This window comes from Hemitrygon akajei, chromosome 22 (genome assembly GCF_048418815.1).
Source record: "Hemitrygon akajei chromosome 22, sHemAka1.3, whole genome shotgun sequence".
Classification (NCBI taxonomy): Eukaryota; Metazoa; Chordata; class Chondrichthyes; order Myliobatiformes; family Dasyatidae; genus Hemitrygon; species Hemitrygon akajei.
Genome location: NC_133145.1, coordinates 35,452,975 through 35,474,200, shown reverse-complemented (window position 1 = coordinate 35,474,200; position 21,226 = coordinate 35,452,975). Strand labels below are relative to the sequence as shown.

Here is a 21,226-nt window from a genome sequence, read left to right as displayed (position 1 = left end):
AGGGTAGGAAGGTGTGCCTGGCGGCTGTGGAAGTGAGCGAGGTCCTCAATGAATACATCTCTTCAGTATTCACAAATGAGAGGGAACTTGATGACCGTGAGGACAATATGAGTGAGGTTGATGTTCTGGAGCATGTTGATATTAAGGGAGAAGATGTGTTGGAGTTGTTAAAATACATTAGGATGGATAAGTAAACAGGGCCTGACAGAATATTCCCCAGGCTGCTCCATCAGGCGATGGTTGAGATTGCTGAGCCTCTGGCTAGGATCTTTATGTCCTCATTGTCCACAGGAATGGTACCGGAAGAGTGAATGGAGGTGAATGTTGTCCCCTTGTTCAAAAAGGTAGTAGGGATAGTCCAGGTAATTATAGACCAGTGAGCCTTACATCTGTGGTGGGAAAGCTGTTGGAAAAGATTCTTAGAGATAGAATCTATGGGCATTTAGAGAAGCATGGTCTGATCAGGGACAGTCAGCATGGCTTTGTGAAGGGCAGATCATGTCTAACAAGCCTGATAGAGTTCTTTGAGGAAGTGACCAGGCATATAGATGAGGGTAGTGCAGTGGATGTGATTTACATGGATTTTAGTAAGGCATTTGACAAGGTACTACACGGTAGGCTTATTCAGAAAGTCAGAAGGCATGGGATCCAGGGACGTTTGGCCAGGTGGATTCAGAATTGGCCTGCCTGCAGAAAGCAGAGGGTTGTGGTGGAGGGAGTACATTTGGATTGGAGGGTTGTGACTAGTGGTATCCCACAAGGATCGGTTCTGGACTTCTACTTTACGTGATTTTTATTAATGACCTGGATGTGGGGGTAGAAGGGTGGGTTGGCAAGTTTGCAGATGACACAAGAGTTGGTGGTGTTGTGGATAATGTTGAGGATTGTCGAAGATTGCAGAGAGACATTGATAGGATGCAGAAGTGGGCTGAGAAGTGGCAGATGGAGTTCAACCCGGAGAAGTGTGAGGTGGTGCACTTTGGAAGAACAAACTCCAAGGCAGAGTACAAAGTAAATGGCAGGATACTTGGGAGTGTGGAGGAGCAGAGGGATCTGGGGTTACATGTCCACAGATCCCTGAAGGTTGCCTCACAGGTAGATAGGGTAGTTAAGACAGCTTATGGAGTGTTAGCTTTCATAAGTTGAGGTATAGAGTTTAAGAGTCTCGGGGTAATGATGCAGCTCTATAAAACTCTGGTTAGGCCACACTTGGAATACTGTGTCCAGTTCTGGTGATCTCACTATAGGAAGGATGTGGAAGCATTGGAAAGGGTACAGAGAAGACTTACCAGGATGCTGCCTGGTTTAGAGAGTATGCAATATGATCAGAGATTTAAGAGACTACTAGACAGGTATATGGAGGAATTTAAGGTGGGGGGTTATATGGGAGGCAGTGTTTAAGAGTCAGCAAAACATTGTGGGCTGAATGGCCTATACTGTGCTGTATTGTTTCTTGTTCTTTGTTGTTCTTTGGTTAAGTGAGCCACACACAAACAAACAAAGCTGTAGACTGAACAGGCCTTATATTCGCTTCTAGCAAACATTAAGGGAGGGGGCTGGTGGGAGAATCTCTCAAAACTCAAAAGAAAAAGATTTTAATTTTATGTTAGTACAATGAAAGCAGTTGATCAATATCAACAATCAATATACAAGATTAACTCCCCGTTGCTCCTTTATAAGGTATCTCCGGTACCTGATGAAGTGATCACTGAGTGTATGTTTGTGGTCTTTTGCTGCTCCAGTCCATCAGCTTCAAGGTTTGATGCATTGTAGGATCAGTAGTTCTGTAAACCACTGTTGGAACACATTGTTATTTGAGTTACTGTCGCCTTCCTGTCAGCTTGAACCAGTCTGGCCATTCTCCTCTGACCTCTCTCATTAACAAAGCAATTTCACCCACTAAACTGCTGCTCACTGGATTTTTAATAAAGTTTTCTATTTTCTATAAAGTTTTAATGTGCATGCAAATCCCAGGGGATCAGCGGTTTCTAAGATACTCAAAGCCACTCCGTCTAGCACCAACGATCATTCCACGCTCAAAGGCACCTAGATTACATTACTTCTCCATTTTAATGTTCGGTCTGAACAGGAACTTTGCATTGCATTACAGTCAGATGATTGGCTGTTAAAATATTTACATTAATGAGCGAATGTACCTAATAAAGGGGTCATTAAGTGTATGTCACTATATTGGGTGTGAACAGATAGTTCAGTATAGTTATATGTTTACACATCAAAATTGATATCTAGCCTTGAAAATTCAAACACCTTCATCAAGACAAAGTCAACTGCACCATGTGTGTACCCCTGCATTCTCACTTGCTACTCTTCAGCAATGTATGGGATGGATGATGGGGACAGGTCAAGAGAAGTTCTGACCCTTCCTAAATGCTGACATGAACTGCATTTTTTTCTTCATTCATTTATTCATTCATTGATCAGGGCACTCTGTTTTTGTGGATGTCTGCAAACAAAAAATTTAAGGATGTATATTGTATACATTTCTCTGACATTACATGCACCTATTGAAACCTATTGAATGAATGTTTCTGTGCTCAGACTTAAAGAGCATAGAAGCCTATCCCTCCCTAAATCCATCAATATAATATTGGGCAATCCCATGGTTAACATAGAAAAACATAGAAACATAGAAAACCAGCACAATACAGGCTCTTCAGCCCACAAGGCTGTGCTGAACATGTACTTATTTTAGAAACTACCTAGGGTTACCCATAGCCCTCTATTTTTCTAAGCTGCATGTACCTATCCAGGAGTCTCTTAAAAGACCCTATCATATCCACCTCCACCACCGTTGCCGGCTGCCCATTCCACGCACTCACCACTTTCTGTGTAAAAAACTTACCCCTGACATCTCCTCTGCACCAACTTCCAAGCACCTTAAAATTGTGCCCTCTCATACTGGTCATTTCAGTCTTGGGTAAAAGCCTCTGACTATCCACATGATCAATGCCTCTCATCATCTTATACACCTCTATCAGGCCACCTCTCATCCTCTCTCGCTCCAAGGAGTAAATGCAAAACAGTGGCTTGCCCTAATCAATGATTAATTAATTTTCTGACTGAAAAACCTGCCATTACAGTAAAATCATTCTGAATACTGTCTGGAATTTGGAGTTTTTTAATTTTAAAAGTTAATTATTAAAAGACTTATTACATTTCCACAAAGTTAAGTAGTCTAACAGAAAGGATTTATTTTAATAATTGACTTCAGCTGTTCTGTGCCTTGATTGTAATCTTCAGAAAGTCAGGTTTCATCCTGTATGCTTCTCGGAAAATTCTCTTAAATTTTTCTGTTGATATCTTTCAGTTCAGATTTCAGTTCATTATTTGGATGCACAAAGAACAGCATGAATAGTTGATTAAACAGTGAGTTATCAACACAGGAATCCGGTGAAAATATATTGACAATAGTGATTTTGCTAATTTACATGAATAATTATGTTGATTGACAAGAGTAGATTGATGACAGAATCTGGCTCTTTTTTTGAGAATTAACTTGATACACATATTCTATTTTCTTAATCATCTGTTGATGAATTAAAGAGTATTCACTGTAAGGAGAAGTTGGACAAACTTGGATTGTTTTTGCCTAAGCACAAGAGGCTGAGGGCTGACCAGATAGAAGCATCGTACATTATGAGAGGCACAGACGTAGTTGATAGAATCTTGTTCCAGATGGAAATATCAAATACGAAACGGCATAGCTTTAAGGTGAGACAGAAAAATTTAAAGGAGATTTACAAGGCAGTTTTTATACAGAGTGTGTGGCAGGAACTTGGAACAAACAGAATGGTAATGTTCAAGAGGCATTTATACAGTCACATAAACAGACAGGAACTGGAGGGGTATAGACCAGGTACAGGCAGATGGAAATACTTCATTTTCATTATGGCCATTGCAGGTCAAAGTGCCTGATCCCACACTATACTATTCTGTACTCTATTTACAGGTAAAATAACCCTTCCTTTTAGGAATTGTAAAGATTCTTGAAAGTTACATACCTACAAAATTTACAAGCATTGCTGTAGATTGTTTCCTGAAGTATGCTTTTGAGAAAATGACAACATTAATATTTCAAGTAAAAATAGCATTATATTAAATCTGAAAAGATGTTTCTTGAAACAGGATTATGTGATTTAATACTTAACCATGAACCATATCACACTTCGTTTGCTGCTAAACCTCTCTGCCTTTTTTAACCTCAAAATGTGCTCAGTGGGCAAATTCAAGGCTAATGCACCTTGATGTGAATCAATGTGAAGGTAACTGTTTTGTTTCTGAAAACTGAAAGGCAGATTATTGCTCATCTACTGATGTCTATTTCTGACACCTCCCTCCCCTTTCTTGATCTTTCTGTCTCTACCTCTGGAGACAGCTTATCTACTGATGTCTACTGTAAGCCTACAGACTCTCACAAGTACCTGTACTATTCCTCTTTCCACCCTGTCTCTTGCAAAAATGCCATCCCCTTCTCGAAATTCCTCTTTCTCCACCACATCTGCTCTCAGCATGAGGCTTTTCATTCCAGTACGAAGCAGATGTTTCCCTTTTTTAAAGAAATGGGATTCCCTTCCTCCACCATCAACTCTGCTCTCAAATGCATCTCTCCCATTTCACACACATCTGCTCTCACCCATCCTCCCACCACCCCACTCGGGATAGGGTTCCCCTTGTCCTCACCTACCACCCCACCAGCCTCCGGGTCCAACGTATAATTCTCCGTAACTTCCGCCACCTCCAACGGGATCCTACCACCTAGCACATCTTTCCTTCCCCCCTCTTTCTGCTTTCCACAGGGATCGCTCCCTACGTGACTCCCTTGTCCATTCGTCCCCCCATCCCTTCCCACCAATCTCCTTCCTGGCACTTATCCTTGTAAGCGGAACAAGTGCTACATCTGTCCTTACACTTCCTCCCTCACCACCATTCAGGGCCCCAGACGGTCCTTCCAGGTGAGGTGACACTTCACCTGTGAGTTGGCTGGTGTGATATACTAAATCCGGTGCTCCCGGTGCGTCCTTCTATATATTGGTGAGACCCGACGCAGAGAACACCTTCGCTCTGTCCGCCAGAGAAAGCACACATTTTAATTCCACGTCCCATTCCCATTCTGGTATGTCTATCCATTGCCTCCTCTACTGTCAAGATGAAGCCACACTCAGGTTGGAGGAACAACACCTTATATTCTGTCTGGGTAGCCTTCAACCTAATGGTATGAACATTGATTTGTCTAACTTCCATTAATACCCCTCCTCCTCTTCTTACCCCATCCCTTATTTATATATTTATTTGTTTATTTCCCCCTTTCTTTTCTTTTCTCTCTGTCCCTCTCACAATCACTCCTTGCCTGCTCTCCATCTCCCTCTGGTGCCCTCCTCCCCCTTTCTTTCTCCCTAGACATCCCGTCCCATGATCCTCTCCCTTCTTCAGCTGTGTATCCCTTTTTTCAATCAACTTTCCAGCTCTTAGCTTTATTCCTCCCCATCCTGTCTTCTCCTATCATTTCGGATCTCCCCCTCCCCCTCCCACTCTTACTTTCATATCTCTTACTATCTCTTCTTTCAGTTAGTCCTGATGAAGGGTCTTGGCCCGAAATGTCGACTGTACTTCTTCCTATAGATGCTGCCTGGCCTGCTGCGTTCCACCAGCATTTAGTGTGTGAGGCAGATTATTATCTAAGCAATGATAAATTGGGAAAAGGAAATGTGTTTCAAATGGGTGCCTTTGTATGTTGATAGTTGAAGCAAGCAAGTATTCATATTAGATGATTTTCATTGCAAAAGCAATGTTGTCATCTTGGTGAAAGCCCACCTGGAGTTTTGGTCTCCTTATGAGAGAAAGAATCTGCTTGTCATGGGTGGAGTGAATAAGTGTTTAATAGAGAGATCCCTGAGATGGAATGACTATTGTATGCAGGGAGATTGGGTCAGTTAGGCAAATATCGACTTTAATTCAGAAGAATGAAGTTGGATTTCCTAAAAGCCACACACACAAAAAAACTAACAGGACCAAATAGAGGCTGAGGAGTGCAGAAGAAGGGGTCATGGCTCAAGATATGGTGTATACCATACCGAGATCAGGAGAATTATACACACAGGAGGGAGTAGAGGCCAAACCATTAAATATATTCAAGAGGGCAGGTAGATGTATAGAGCAGGGGTTCCCAACTCTTTTTATGCCAGGGACACCTACCATTAACCAAGGAGTCTGTGGCTCCAGGTTGTGAACCCCTGGCTTAGAAGGATCAAGAGAAAAGGGAAGGCAGGAATACTGAAGTGAATGATCATCCATGATCATGTTAGATGGTGACACAAGCACAAATGGCTGGATGGCGTATTTGTCCCCTATGTTCTATGTTTCAAAGTTTTTATGTTAAGTGGGCCAAATCGCATTCAGTCATTACATCTTGCTGATCTGAATAGTTCATTTTAAAGCAATGCCTTGCATTTGTTATCCATGCATTTAAGTAGTTTCCTGAACTTGTGTTTCTCTCATTTTAAGACCCTGCAACTTGCTGGAAACATTTTGCTTCCTCCACCCTTGTCTTCCGATACACATTTATTACAGATTTTATTCTTCCCAACTTCTTAACCCTCTCTCTTTCTCTCCTTCCAATACCTCTCAATATCCACCACTTTGGACCAGTTATTTCTTCACATGGGATATTGTCTCCATCTTTAGATCAGTGTCAGATTTCATTATAATTCTGTCCATGTTGAGATGTTTCGCTGTTAAATTGCTTATATTCTGTAGTAAATATGTGATGGTATTGAGAGAGAAAAGGACTGAGGCCAACAATGGCCGCTTTTACATTATATTGCTTATAATTAATGCTCTTTAGACTCTTTTATGAAAAATGGTCACTCAGTTAAGTGTGGTAGGTGCTGCAGTCTTACCCTAGCTAAAGTTGGAATGGAGAAAGACGGATTGGTAAAAGTGTGAATGGGTCTTTATTGAATGGAATGGAGAACAGAACCTTCAAAAACTGCTATGTAACACCAGTTTTAGTGTCTTTGAAGTAGCATAATCTGACCTGGGACAATCAATGTAGCTTTGTGAGGGGGAGGTCGTGCCTCATGAACCTGAGTGACATTTTTGAGGAAGTGACAAAACAAATTGATGAAGATGGAGTGATGGATTTGGTGTTTATAGATTTAGTAAGGCACCAAAAAAGGTTCCCCATGGTAGGCTCTTTCAGAAAAGCGAGGAGGGAAGTGATCTAGGAAAACTTGTCTGTATGGATTCTGAATTGGCTTCCCTATAAAAGTCAGATTGTGGTTGTAGATGGAATGTCCTCTGCCGGAAGATTGGTAACAAGTGGAATTTCCGGGGATCTGTTATGGGACCCCTACTCTTTGTGATTTTCATCGATGACTTAGATGAGAAAATAGAAGGATGGGTTAGTAAATTTTCGAATTACACAAAGATTGTTGTTGTGGATAGTGTAGAAGGTTGTTGTAGATTACAATGGGACATTGACAGAATATCAGGCTTGACTGATGGACTGAGAAGTGGCAGATGGAATTCAATTAGAAATGTGTCAAGTGATTCACTTGGGAAGGTCAAACTTGAAAGCAAGGTACAGCACTAATGGCAGGACTTTTCACAGTGTTGATGAACAGAGGGATCTAGGGGTGCACATGCATAGATCCTTTAGAGTTATCATGCAAGTTGATAGGGTGGTCAAGGTGTATGTTGTGTTGGCCTTCATCATTTGGAAGATTGATTTCATGAACCACAGGATAATGTTTCAGTTCCATAAAACACTGGTTAGACCACACTTGGAGTATTGTGTTCAGTCTGGTCGTCTTGTCCCAGGAAGGAAATGGAAGCTTTAGAGAGGGTGCAGAGGAGACTTACCAGGATGCTGACTACACTAGAGTGCAGGTCTTATAAAGAAAAGTTGAGCAAGCTAGGACTTTTCACTTTGGAGCAAAGAAGAATGAGAGGCAACTTTATTCATGAGAATGAGTGTCAGCAACTCTAACTTCCTCAGTGTTATCACTTCAGAGGACCTGACCTTCACCCAGCATGTAAATACAATTACAAAGAAAGCACAGCCGTACCTCTATTTCCTTACAACTTCACTGAACTGTTCCATAACCTATGGAGCCACTTTCTAGGACTCTTCATCTCTTGTTTTTGCCTTTATTTAATTATTTATTTCATTTCTTTTTGCACAGTTTTTGTCTTTTGCACATTGGTTGTTTGTCCATGTTGTTGAATGTGGTGTTTCATTGATTCTGTTTTGTTTCTTGGATTTACTGTGTATGCCCAGAAGAAAAAGATCTCAGGGTTGTACATAAGACATATGTGTACTTCGATAATAAATTTACTTTGAACTTGGTAGAGGTATATAAGATATACAAGAACTTGGTAGAGGTATATAAGAGGTGTAGATCGAGTAGACAGCCAGCACCTTTTTCCCAGGGCAGCAATGGTTAATTTGAGACAAATACTTTTTAAGTGATTGTAGGAATTTGTAGGGGGTTGTCTGTTAGTGGTAGGTTTTTATTTGCACACAAAGTGGTAAATGTATGGAACAAACACACTGCCAGGGATGTTGGTGGAGGCAGATACATTAGAAAAATTAAAGAGACTCTTAGATGTCCATTGCATGAAAGAAAAATAGAGGGCTATGTGGGAAGGAAGAGTTAGATTGATCTTGGGGTAGGCTGAAAAGTGAACACAACATCATGGGCCAAATGGCCTGTACTGTGCGGTAGTGTCCGATGTTCTATGTTCTTCCCTTTCACTGACCAGAATTAATACTCTACCTTTAAAAAATCCCTTCCTGCAGTAAAAAGCTGCTGTGCACAGCAGTATTATGAACACCAAGGAGAGAATAACACCAACATGTGTTCTATCACCAGCCAATGGTTGCGGAGGAATTGCTTCAACTTTGAGACAATCCAATTCTGCAATGGAAAATAAATAATTAACTTTTCTCAAAATGTAGAATTTACATTCTGTAGCACAAAAATGTAAACTTAATATTTAATTTTGTAATTGACTATGTACAATATCAATCCATGAGATAACTGCCCTGAGACAAGTAAACTGTGTGTTAGGTTACACTGAATTGGGACTTTTAGACAAGCCAAATATGCTCATGCTCAGCTGCAACTTGTGCACGTTATTGCAAATGATTCTTTGAGGCACAGGAAACATGAACTATATTAATGGGAATTCAACTTGATGGGAATTTCAGCTTTGGAGGGCTTCAATGTAATTATAATTTAAAGAGAACTAAATCATGGAACACTGCTATCAAAAAGGTCCTCACAAGTCCAGAATATAGACATGATAGGGACACCTGGAAGATACGTCGGATCAGATCCACAACATTCTAAAGAAGGAAGGTGAGCAGCCAGAAGTCTCGGTACCTGTTTGCACCAATAACATAGGAAGGAAAAGAGAGGAAGTCCTTAAGAGACGATTTAGAGAGCTAGGTAGAAAGCAGAAAACTGGCCAGGTTTTCACATGATAGCAAGATAGGTGAGGGGCTGGTAGTGGTGTGGAAGCAGGGAGCCTGCAATAGGATTTAGACAGATTAGGAGAATGAGCAAAGATGTTGTAATCAGAATACAGTGTCAGGAAGTGCAAGGTTATGCTCTTTGGTAAAAGGAACAAAAGCACCGACTATTTTCTAAACGGGGAGCAAATTCAAAAATCCAAAGGTGCAAATGGATTTGGGAGACCTCACGCAGGAGTCTCTAAAGATTAATTTGCAGGTTGAGTTTGTGGTGAGGAAGGCAAATGCAATGTTAGCATTCATTTCCAGAGGACTAGAATATAAGAGCAAGGATGTAATGCTGAGCATTTATAAGGCACTGGTGAGGCCTCACTTGGAAAATTGTGAGCAGTTTTGGGCTCCTTATATAAGAATCGATGTGTTGACATTGAAGAGGGTTCCGAGGATGTTTACAAGAATGTTTCCAGGGTTATCGTATGAGGAGTGTTTGTTGGCTCTGTGCTTGTACTCACTGGAATTTAGAAGAATCGGGTGATTATAAGGAATACAAAGTATAATTATATGCAGTAAATCATGCAGATGTACACTCGGTGGCCATTTCACTAGAAACTGTACACCTGCTGTACGCCTGACTGTGGAATGAATGTTGGTGTCAGATGGGGTGGTTTGAGTATCTCTGAAACTGTTGATCTGGCATTTTCATGCACAGCAGTCTCTAGTGTTTGCACAGGATTGTGCAAAAAAAACAAAGCACATCCATTGAGTGGCAGTTTTGGAGGTGAAAAACCCTTATTAATGAGAGAGGTTAGAGGAGAATGTCCCTAAGGTCCCTAAATTCCAGACTGGTTCAACCTGACAGGAAGGCAGCTGGAACTCAAATAACCTTGCGTTACAACAGTAGGGTGCAGAAGAGCATCTCTGAATGTACAACACATCAAAACTTAAAGTGGATGGGGTATAGCTGGTGAAGACCATAAACATACACTCATTGAATGTACATAATTTGGTAATTTGGGACAATGCAGAACTGAGAGGAGTTACAATTGTTGGGTTCACTATTTCTGCCCACTATAAATATGATTTTTGAAGTATGATTTAAAAACCCATTACAATGAATCACACAAGGGAGCTTCATGATCTTTGACATTCTTGATCATTTATTTAGTTCAAACTGATCATCAGGTTCCATCAAGCACCTGCATGCTTCCCACTTTCTTCCTCTTTCCAGCTTCAGATCTTGTCTTGATATCCAGTTTCTATACTTCTCAAGTCACAGCCATTAGGGTCTTCTATTTCCTCTCCTCACCACATTATTTGATCATTATCAAATTGATGTGCAGATGTGCTTGCTTCACTCAAGATAACTGCCACATATTCCAAGCTGCAATGTTGACTAAATGTCAGTAGTGAATAGCAGTGAATAAATACATGTGTTTCTTTTCATTGAATCACTGAATGAAATTGCTACAGTATACATGGAGGCCTTGTATTTTATAAACAGCCAATTCACAATAGAGGCTCAGAAGTTGCAGAGCTTGAATTTAATGATAAATAAGATTCAAACTTACCTTTAGATATACAATCATTTCCAATGCAAACAGAACAAGTGTAGTTTATAGAGCACCAGTCATCAACTACTGGAATGCAGCTGGTGATGTTGTACAATTCATCTAGTTGCACATTGTCAACACTATTAGGCGAGATTGTTTCATTTTCAGTCTTCCAATAAAGATGTGCCAGTGGATATCCAACTGTTGTGCACACAAGAAATGTTTTGCCGTTTTCTTCTTTTTTGCTGATGTGTGGCTCAGTATATGGAGCTGAAAGACATGCTTTACACCTTTAGCCATGTGACCATAGCATTAGATGCACAATGTCTAATAGGATTAGCGCTAATATCCATATTAACATTATGAATGACTTTTTCCAGCTTTCTTTATAGAACAGCTTACATTCATATAACTCACTGCATAATTCAAATCTGAAACTATTTGACTAATCAAACTATTAGGGTATTGACAGATCAAAGCTGGAACTTAGTGAGATATGAGGCAGCAGTTCTCCATTACTTAGTCCCAGTGATCTATAAATAAATCCAGGAAAAAAGTTGCAGATCTTCAACTAATAGAACCTCAAAGTCAAAGATCCAACTTACATACATTCAGTAATATGATTTCTTGCCAAATATATTTTGTAAGCATTACTGCCAATTGCAGATGCTGTATACAAATACACCATTAAACGTACGAAAATCTTCCTTTTATGTCCCAATAACGTTAGGAGATTAGTAATGCACTGGGGCAGAAATTACAAGTGCTGTAGCTTGCATTTCTATTGCTATAATTTTAAATGACTAAATAAATATATTCCTATCTCTTGCCTACCTACTTTGTATACTATTCACAGAGGAGAAAGTCCCGAAGTTCCCAAAATTCCAGACTGGTTCAACTTGACAGGAAGGTGGGAGGAACTCAAATAATCTTGCGTTATAACAGCAGGGTGCAGAAGAGCATCTCTGAATGTGCAACACATCAAACCTTAAAGTGGATGGGCAATGGTAGGTGAAGACCACAAACATACACACATTGTATGTGCATAATTTGGTAATTTGGGACAATGCAGAACTGAGAGGAGTTACAATTGTTGGGTTCACTATTTCTGCCCACTGTAAATATGATTTTTGAAGTATGGTTCAAAAACAGATTACAATGAATCACACAAGGGAGCTTCATGATCTTTGATATTCTTTATCATTTATTTAGTTCAAACTGATCATCAAGTTCCATTAAGCACCTGCATGCTTCCCAACTTTCTTCCTCTTTCCAGCTTCAGATCTTGTCTTCATATCCACAGTTTCTACACACCTCTAGTCACAGCCATTAGGGTCTTCTATTTCTTCTCCTCACCACATTATTTGATCATTATCATATGGATGTGCAGATGTGCTTGCTTTACTCAAGACAACTGCCACATACTCCAAGTTGCAATGTTGATTAAATGTCAGTGGTGAGTAGCAGTGAATAAATACATGTGTTTCTTTTCATTGAATCACTGAATGAAATTGCTACAGTATACATGGAGGCCTTGTATTTTATAAACAGCCAATTCACAATAGAGGCTCAGAAGTTGCCTCTTTATTTAATGATAAATAAGATTCAAACTTACCTTTAGATATGCCATCATTTCCAATGCAAACAGAACAAGTATAGTTTATAGAGCACCAGTCATCAACTACTGGAATGCAGCTGGTGGTGTTGTACAATTCACCTGGTCGTGCTTTGTCAACACTATTACACGAGATGGTTTCATTTTCAGTCTTCCAATAAAGATGTGCCAGTGGATATCCAACTGTTGTGGACACAAGAAATGTTTTGCCTTTTTCTTCTTTTTTACTGATGGGTGGCCCAGTACATGGAGCTGAAAAACATGCTTTACACCTTTAGCCATGTGACAATAGCATTGGATGCACAATGTCTAGTAGGTTAGCACTAATATCCATATTAACATTATGAATGTAATTTCCAGCTTTCTTTATAGAACAGCTTACATTCATATAACTCACTGCGTAACTCAAATCTGAAACTATTTGACTAATCAAACTATTAGGGTATTGACAGATCAAAGCTGGAACTTAGTGAGATATGAGGCAGCAGTTCTCCATTACTTAGTCCCAGTGATCTATAAATAAATCCAGGAAAAAAGTTGCAGATCTTCAACTAATAGAGCCTCAAAGCCAAAGATCCAAAGTACATACGTGCAGTAATATGATTTTGTGCTAAATATATTTCGCAAGCATTACTGCCAATTGCGCATACTGTATACAAATACACCATTAAAGGTAATAAATCTTCCTTTTATGTCCCAATAACCTTAGGAGATTAGTAATGCACTGGGGCAGAAATAACAAGTGTTGTAGCTTGCACCTTTATTGCTATCATTTTAAATGACTAATTGAATATATTACTATCTCTTGCCTTCTTCAAATATCAGAAAACCTATCTACTTTGTGTACTATTCGCACAGGATTTTTTTTGTAGACCACAATGGTCTACAATTTATGAATCTCTGATGTCTACCTTCATTAGAAACTTCTATATTCTCAAATATAAATTATGCATTTAATCCACAAACTGAAAATCATTTATTTTATTCATGCATATTTATTCAGTGTTTGATGGAAAAGTGCCTCCTCAAGTTGGTAGAATTCATAACAATTTGTTGCAGTGATATGACTTCCAATGATGACATAAATTCAGCCATTCTTCCCTGTCTAAATATAACTATCAATATTGCATACGTCAGACTAACTCACAAATCAAGACATTTTAAGAGATACTGTATTAACTGCAATTTTTTACCAAATAGATGTAACCAATATTCATAAAGAAAATTAGAAGCAGAGAAAATACAATATTACCCACCTCTAACTATCAAATGGATGGATTTCAAGGCATGTCCATGATCTGTTTCCACAAAGAATTGATATGTTCCATTATCAGATGCTTGTATTTTCTGGATTATCAGGGACACATTCTGTGAATCTTGATGTAATTTAATTCGACCCCGAACTCCACTGTCATTTTCATTTGAGTTAAATTTATATACGATATTATCACTCGATCCATTTGCATGTAGTTTTGCTAGAGTGAGTGTTTTCATCCCTGCTGCTTCCATACTGCATGGTAGTTCGGTGTCCTCGTTAAATATTCCTATTACTGACTTCACACAATCCAGCTTCACAAACGCTAGAAAATTAATTTCCAATAACTTCAGTCACAAGTTTAACAATCAATGTTGAATGAGCTATTTATTGAAAGGCTTTCAGTACTTACGTTCTACATAGTGCATGCTCAGATACACGATCAAATAAAAAAAGTTCAAACATAATCCCATTTCTGTCACTTGATTCACCTGCAGATAATACAGATAAACAATTAAAATCTCAGGAATCTTATAAAATCCATTCCACTTCTGTATCATAATGTCAGTATTGTCTTAAATTTACTTGTTCTTTGGTCATGAAAATGAAAGTGAATAGAATTTCATGTTTCAAAAATATATTAAATAGATCATGTACAATAATTTAACAGTAAAATCACCACTCTACATAATCTTAGTGCCTCTTTTACATGACTTTCCTTCTGCAGGTGTCTCTATGAGATGATCCCTTTGTGGCTTGGGAAGAATGCTTATTTTCAGAAGTGGACAGAAAACATATAATTGCAAATTTCACCATCTCAGCCTGAGCAGCAACATTCATGGCTGGCGGAAATACAGGCAGCAGTGAGGTGGAGTAAAGTAGATGCCGCTAAGAACCATGGCTAAAATCCTGGAGTGTGAATACAGAAGCCTTCACATAATAATTTAGTAGTGGAAAGTGAAAAGTAGTGGAATACTAGGTTTGATCAGAAAAAAAGCATATGGCAGGTATAGACATCTACAATCAAAAGAAACATTTGAGGAAATTAGAAGATTTATGAGAGTATGTAAAAAGAAATTATGAGGACAAAAATGAGGCTGTGAAATATTCTTAGCATATAAAATTAAACAGAATCTTAATGTCCTTCTATAAGTCACAAGCAACAAGAGGATAGGTAGGGTCCAAATAATAAGCCAATTGGCTGCTATCCCAATAATAAGCCCTGGATCACTAATCACATCAAAGGCCTCCTAAACCAGAAGAAGAGGGCCTTTAAAGATGGTGATCGGTTGGAGCTTAAAAGAGTTCAGAAGGAACTCAGAGTACAGATAAGGGAGGCAAAGGAGCAGTATAGGAGGAAGCTAGAACAAAAGCTGCAGAAAAAAAGCATGAAGGAGGTGTGGGATGGGATGAAGATCATCACCGGATGCGGTGCAAAGCGGGGGGCAAACATAAGTGGAGATGTGGAGAAAGCGAACCAGCTGAACAACTTCTTCAATAGGTTCGACAGCACAATCTCATCCTCACCGCAGAACTCCACACCAGGCTTTCTTCCCTCACAGGAAAATAGCCACTCACAGGAGACTTTGCCCACGCCCAGGATTACGGCTGCACAGGTGGAAGGTCAACTGAGGAAGATCTGTACCAGCAAGGCGGCTGGACCGGATGGAGTTTCCCCACGATTACTGAGGGCCTGTGCGACTGAGCTGGGAGAACCACTACAGCGCATCTTCAACATGAGCCTGGAGCAGAGAAGAGTACCCAGACAGTGGAAAACATCCTGTATTGTCCCGGTACTGAAGAAACCACAACCAAAGCAGTTGAATGACTTCAGACCTGTTGCCTTGACGTCGCACGTGATGAAGACTATGGAGCGGCTGATAATACAGAATCTGAGGCCACAAACCAGGCACGCCCGGGATCCTCTTCAGTTTGCATATAAGGAGAAGGTGGGAGTGGAGGATGCTATCACGTATTTGCTGCACAAATCACTCTCTCACCTAGATGGGGTCAGTTGTGCTGTGAGGATTACATTCCTTGACTTCTCTAGTGCCTTTAACACCATCCAGCCCAAGATCTTAAGGCACAAACTAACGGAGATGGGAGTAGACTCTCACATGGTGGATTGGATAGTGGACTACTTGACAGATAGACCTCAGTATGTGCGGTTGGGAGACTGTAGGTCTGACACAGTGGTCAGCAGCACAGGAGCGCCGCAGGGAACCGTACTCTCTCCGGTCCTGTTCACCCTGTACACATCAGACTTCCAATATAACTCGGAGTCCTGCCATGTGCAGAAGTTCGCTGATGACACGGCCATAGTGGGGTGTGGCAGGAATGGACAGGAGGAGGAGTATAGGAAACTGATACAGGACTTTGTGATATGGTGCAACTCAAACTACCTGCGTCTCAATATCACCAAGACCAAGGAGATGGTGGTGGACTTTAGGAGATCTAGGCCTCATATGGAGCCAGTGATCATTAATGGAGAATGTGTGGAGCAGGTTAAGACCTACAAGTATCTGGGAGTACAGTTAGACGAGAAGCTAGACTGGACTGCCAATACAGATGCCTTGTGCAGGAAGGCACAGAGTCGACTGTACTTCCTTAGAAGGTTGGCGTCATTCAATGTCTGTAGTGAGATGCTGAAGATGTTCTATAGGTCAGTTGTGGAGAGCGCCCTCTTCTTTGTGGTGGCGTGTTGGGGAGGAAGCATTAAGAAGAGGGACGTCTCACGTCTTAATAAGCTGGTAAGGAAGGCGGGCTCTGTCGTGGGCAAAGTACTGGAGAGTTTAACATCGGTAGCTGAGCGAAGGGCGCTGAGTAGGCTACGGTCAATTATGGAAAACCCTGAACATCCTCTACATAGCACCATCCAGAGACAGAGAAGCAGTTTCAGCGACAGGTTACTATCGATGCAATGCTCCTCAGACAGGATGAAGAGGTCAATACTCCCCAATGCCATTAGGCTTTACAATTCAACCGCCAGGACTTAAGAACTTTTTAAAAGCTATTATTAATGCTTTTTGAGATAGTGATTTAGATGCATATCATATTTTTACTGAGTTAAGTATTGTATGTAATTAGTTTTGCTACAACAAGTGTATGGGACATTGGAAAAAAGGTTGAATTTCCCCATGGGGATGAATAAAGTATCTATCTATCTATCTATCAAATGGTAATTCATGCATGCAACCAAGAGGGCAATATTCTAAATAAATACTTATCATCTTTGTTCACCAAGGACAAGGATGTGGAGCCTAGCAAGTTTGAGGAGAGATGAGTTGCTTGGGAGTATATAGGGATTAAAAATCTGGAGGTGTTGAATTCCTTGAAACATGTAAGGGTGGATAAATTTCCAGGACCATATGAGATCTATCTTGGAATGCTTTCAGAAATAAAGGACAAGATTGCTGGGGCACAAATGGAGATTTCTGCATCTCTATTAGCCATAGGCTCGATATCAGAAGATTTATGTATAGCTAACACTGTTCCTATGTTTAAGAAGTGCAGAGACAAGTCAGATAGCTACAAGCCAGTGGTAAGAAAATCACTGGAGAAAATACTGGCACAGCATTTATATACAGTTGGAGAAGCAGGGACAGGTTAGAAATACACACCATGGCATCGTGAGGGGGTAAATACTGTCCTAGTAATTTGATTGGGATTTTAGGAGGTAGCAAAGGAGGTCAGTGAAGGTAGGGTGAGAGATAATGTCTGTATCTACCTTAGCTAGATTCTTGACAAGATCCTGCTTAAGTAAACTGGTGTCGAAGTTAAGCTATTTCAGATTCAAGCCGACTAATTGGACCCAAAATTGGCGAAATGAAACAACACAATGGAGTAATTGGAGCATGTTTTTCTGACTGGATGTTTGTGGCTATAAAGATATCATGGGTATCTGTGTTGGAAGCTTTGCTTGTAGTCCATATCATTGACTTGTTTGTGAACATATGAGGCATGATTTGTAAGGTTGCAGATGACATTAAAATTGACAGTGTTGTGTATAGCAAGGAGGTTACCTAAGCCTATAGAAGGATATAGTTCAGATGGAATATTGGGGCAGAGCTTTGGAAAATGGAATTTAATCCCACACAGTGCAAGGTGATACACTTTGGGACGTGACATGTTGGTAGGATATATGCAGTAAATAATAGGACACTGAGTGAAAAGAGAGACTTGGGGATACAAGAGGAGATAGATAATAGGCATAGATAAGATGGACAGACTCTCTTTTTTCCCCAGGATAGCAACGTCAAGTACTGGAGAAAGTGCATTTAATATGAGAAAGGGAAGGTTTAAAGGAGATGTGCTAGCCATTTTTTAAACAATGATTATGGAAAGTGTCTGGACTGAGCCACCTGGGTTCATAACAGAAGCAGATATGGTAATGGTGTTTAAGAGTTTGTTAGAAAGACACATGGATAACTGGATAATAAAGAGATATGGGTTATATACAGACATGCTCAGAGATTTAGTTCATTTCAACATCAGCAGATTTCACGTGCTGAAAGTCCTGCTCCCATGCTGTACTGTTCTATGCTTTGTGTAAGAGTGAATACTTGATGTTGCAACTGGACAGAACACTGGTTAAGCCACACTTGGAATATTGTATGTAGTTATTTTCACCACAGTGCAGGAAAGATGTGACTACATTGGGAAGAGTGCAAAAGAGATTTATCAAAATGTTGTCTGGGTTGGAGGACTTCAGTTTGGGGACAGACTCAATAGATTGGTCTTTTATCCCTAGAGGAAAGGAGGCTAAAGATGAGATCTTTTTTGCATGAGAGCATAGAATTAAGATAAGGAGAACAGTTTATAAAAAAAGAATCTGAGGGGTGAGTTTCTCTTACATTGAGAGTGGTTGATATCTAGAATGTGTCGCCAGAAAAGATGGTGCAATCAGATACAATTACGATGCTTAGCAGACATGTAAACAGACGAGGCAAAGAAGGATACAGTCATGATGCAGACAAATGGAATAAGTTTTTTTGAATAAATAGATGAGTATCGACATGTTGGCTGAAAGGCAAGTTTCTCCACTGTACAACTCTGACTCCATGTCAACAGAACTGAAATTATCTTACAGTTATACAAACTTCTGGTCAGAACGAACAAATCATTGCATTCATTGCAGGGTGCCACAATTTAGTAAGCAAATATTGTCTTTGAAGGTGGGCTGTTGGGGTAGTGCGGTAAGTGGCTATATAACATGTGACACCAGTCTGTATCACCTTATTAAAATTCCTCTGAGTATTGATAATTAAGTGGAGATTTAATAGAAGTATTTAAAATGAGGAAAGCCATTGACAGCGTAGTCTGAAATGAATTTAATTGGTGGGAATTTTTGAAACACGAACTTTAAAGTAAAACATGGGCCAGAAAGCATTTCTCATTCAAGCATGGAGATAATGTAGAATTCTCTATCCAGAGAATTTCTGAAGCTAGTTCAGATGGCCATTTCAAAATTCCAAGCAGCAGAGAATACAACAGCTAGAACTATATAAAATATCTGAAGGAGTGAGTGCAGTTCTAGAGAGAGGAAGTGAGAAGGGTAAAATGAGTAGAAGGATTGTCAATAGCCCTGCAATAAACAAAGTGCCTTGAATAGAAAATTGATAGCACAATATCTAGAGCATCCTTGTTTTTATTAATGAATTTCCTGACCCAGGTACCAGAGTGGTTGGTTCTCAGTGGAGTGATGCTAACACACTATTTGCTATCAAATCTCCAATGCTGACCTTCATTGCGGATCCAGATTGACTGCAGTCTGTCATGGGGAAATTATTTGAATGGGCACGACCTTTACTAGTCCTGAACCATTGACTCCTCACGCTAAGGGCGGTGATACCGGGTTTCCCATCCAGAGAAATCTTCATCCTGCAATTATCATCCTCGTCAAACTCCATGGGGATTCTACAGTATATTTTTCTATGACATTACCCATATTGCTTCTGTACTCTCAAACTGATCATTCCACCAAACCTCTCCAACAAAACCTTCCTCCAGATATCAACCCTTGTACCAATTCCTCTATCTTGGGTAGGGAGACCAGAATTATACATAATATTTCAGTGCACTTCCTCAGGGCCCTTAGTAATTGCAGTGAGATAGATGTATCCCTGAATTACAAAGAAACCACAGCTGTGCCCCTACTTCCTGAGGAGTTTTGTGAAGATTCAGCATGACATCTAAAACTTTGTCATCGATAGACGTGTGGTTGATGGTATGTGGACTGGCTGCAGCACAGCCTATATGGAACATCAATGCCTTCGAATGGAAAATCCTATGCAGAATAATGGATATAGCCCAGTACATCATGGGTAAAGCCCTCCCAACCATTGAGCATATCTACATGGAGCGTTGTTGCAGGAAAGTAGCATCCATCATCAGGGATCCCCACCACCCGGGTCATGCACCCTTCTCACTGCTGCCATCAGGAAGGAGGTACAGGAGCCTTAAGACTCACAGCAGCAAGTTCAGGAACAGTTATTACCATTGTTGTATCAAGCTCTTGACCCAAAGAGGATATCTTAACTCAACTTCACTTGCTCCATCACTGAAATCTTCCCACAACCTATGGACTCACTTTCAAGGACTCTTCATCTCAAGTTCTTGATATTTATTGCTAATTTATATATTATTAATTATTTAGAAACATAGAAAACCTACAGCACAATACAGGCCCTTCGCCCACAAAGTTGTGCCGAACATGTCCCTACCTTAGAAATTATTCGGCCTACCTACAGCCCTCTATTTTACTCAGCTCCATGCACTTCTCTAAAAGTCTCTTAAAAGACCCTATCGTATCCACTTCCATCACCATTGCTGGCAGCCCATTCCACTCACTCACCATTCTCTGAGTAAAAAAAACTTACCCCTGACATCATCTCTGTACCTACTCCCCAGCACCTTAAACCTGGGTACTCTTTGTGGCAACCATTTCAGCCCTGGGAAAAAGCCTCTGAGTATTCACACGATCAATGCCTCTCATCATCTTGTACACCTGTATCAGGTCACTTCTCTTCCTCCTTCACTCCAAGGAGAAAAGGCCAAGTTCACTCAACCTTTTCTCATAAGGCATGCTCCCCAATCCAGGCAACATCCTTGTATATCTCCGCTGTACCATTTCTATGTTTTCCATATCCTCCCTGTAGTGAGGTGACCAGAACTGAGCACAGTACTCCAAGTGGGGTCTGACCAGGGTCCTATATAGCTGCAACATTACCTCTCAGCTCCTAAATTCAATTACACGATTGATGAAGGCCAATACACCGTACGCCTTCTTAACCATAGATTTAACCTGCGCA

The 21,226-nt window shown here is 40.3% G+C and overlaps 1 protein-coding gene across 1 annotated transcript in view; it reads right to left on the bottom strand.

Moving 5' to 3' along the window:
- Positions 1-1,705: 1,705 nt before the first annotated feature.
- LOC140714948 (uncharacterized) overlaps positions 1,706-21,226 on the bottom strand; it is an 88,048-nt gene continuing 68,527 nt past the window's right edge. The window contains exons 3-7 of the mRNA XM_073026638.1: positions 13,918-14,241; positions 12,662-12,913; positions 11,065-11,316; positions 8,799-8,939; positions 1,706-1,794 (exon numbers count right to left, since the gene is read on the bottom strand). Coding sequence (XP_072882739.1) covers positions 1,706-1,794; positions 8,799-8,939; positions 11,065-11,316; positions 12,662-12,913; positions 13,918-14,241 — 1,058 coding nt within the window. The remainder of the gene's footprint in view (positions 1,795-8,798; positions 8,940-11,064; positions 11,317-12,661; positions 12,914-13,917; positions 14,242-21,226) is intronic.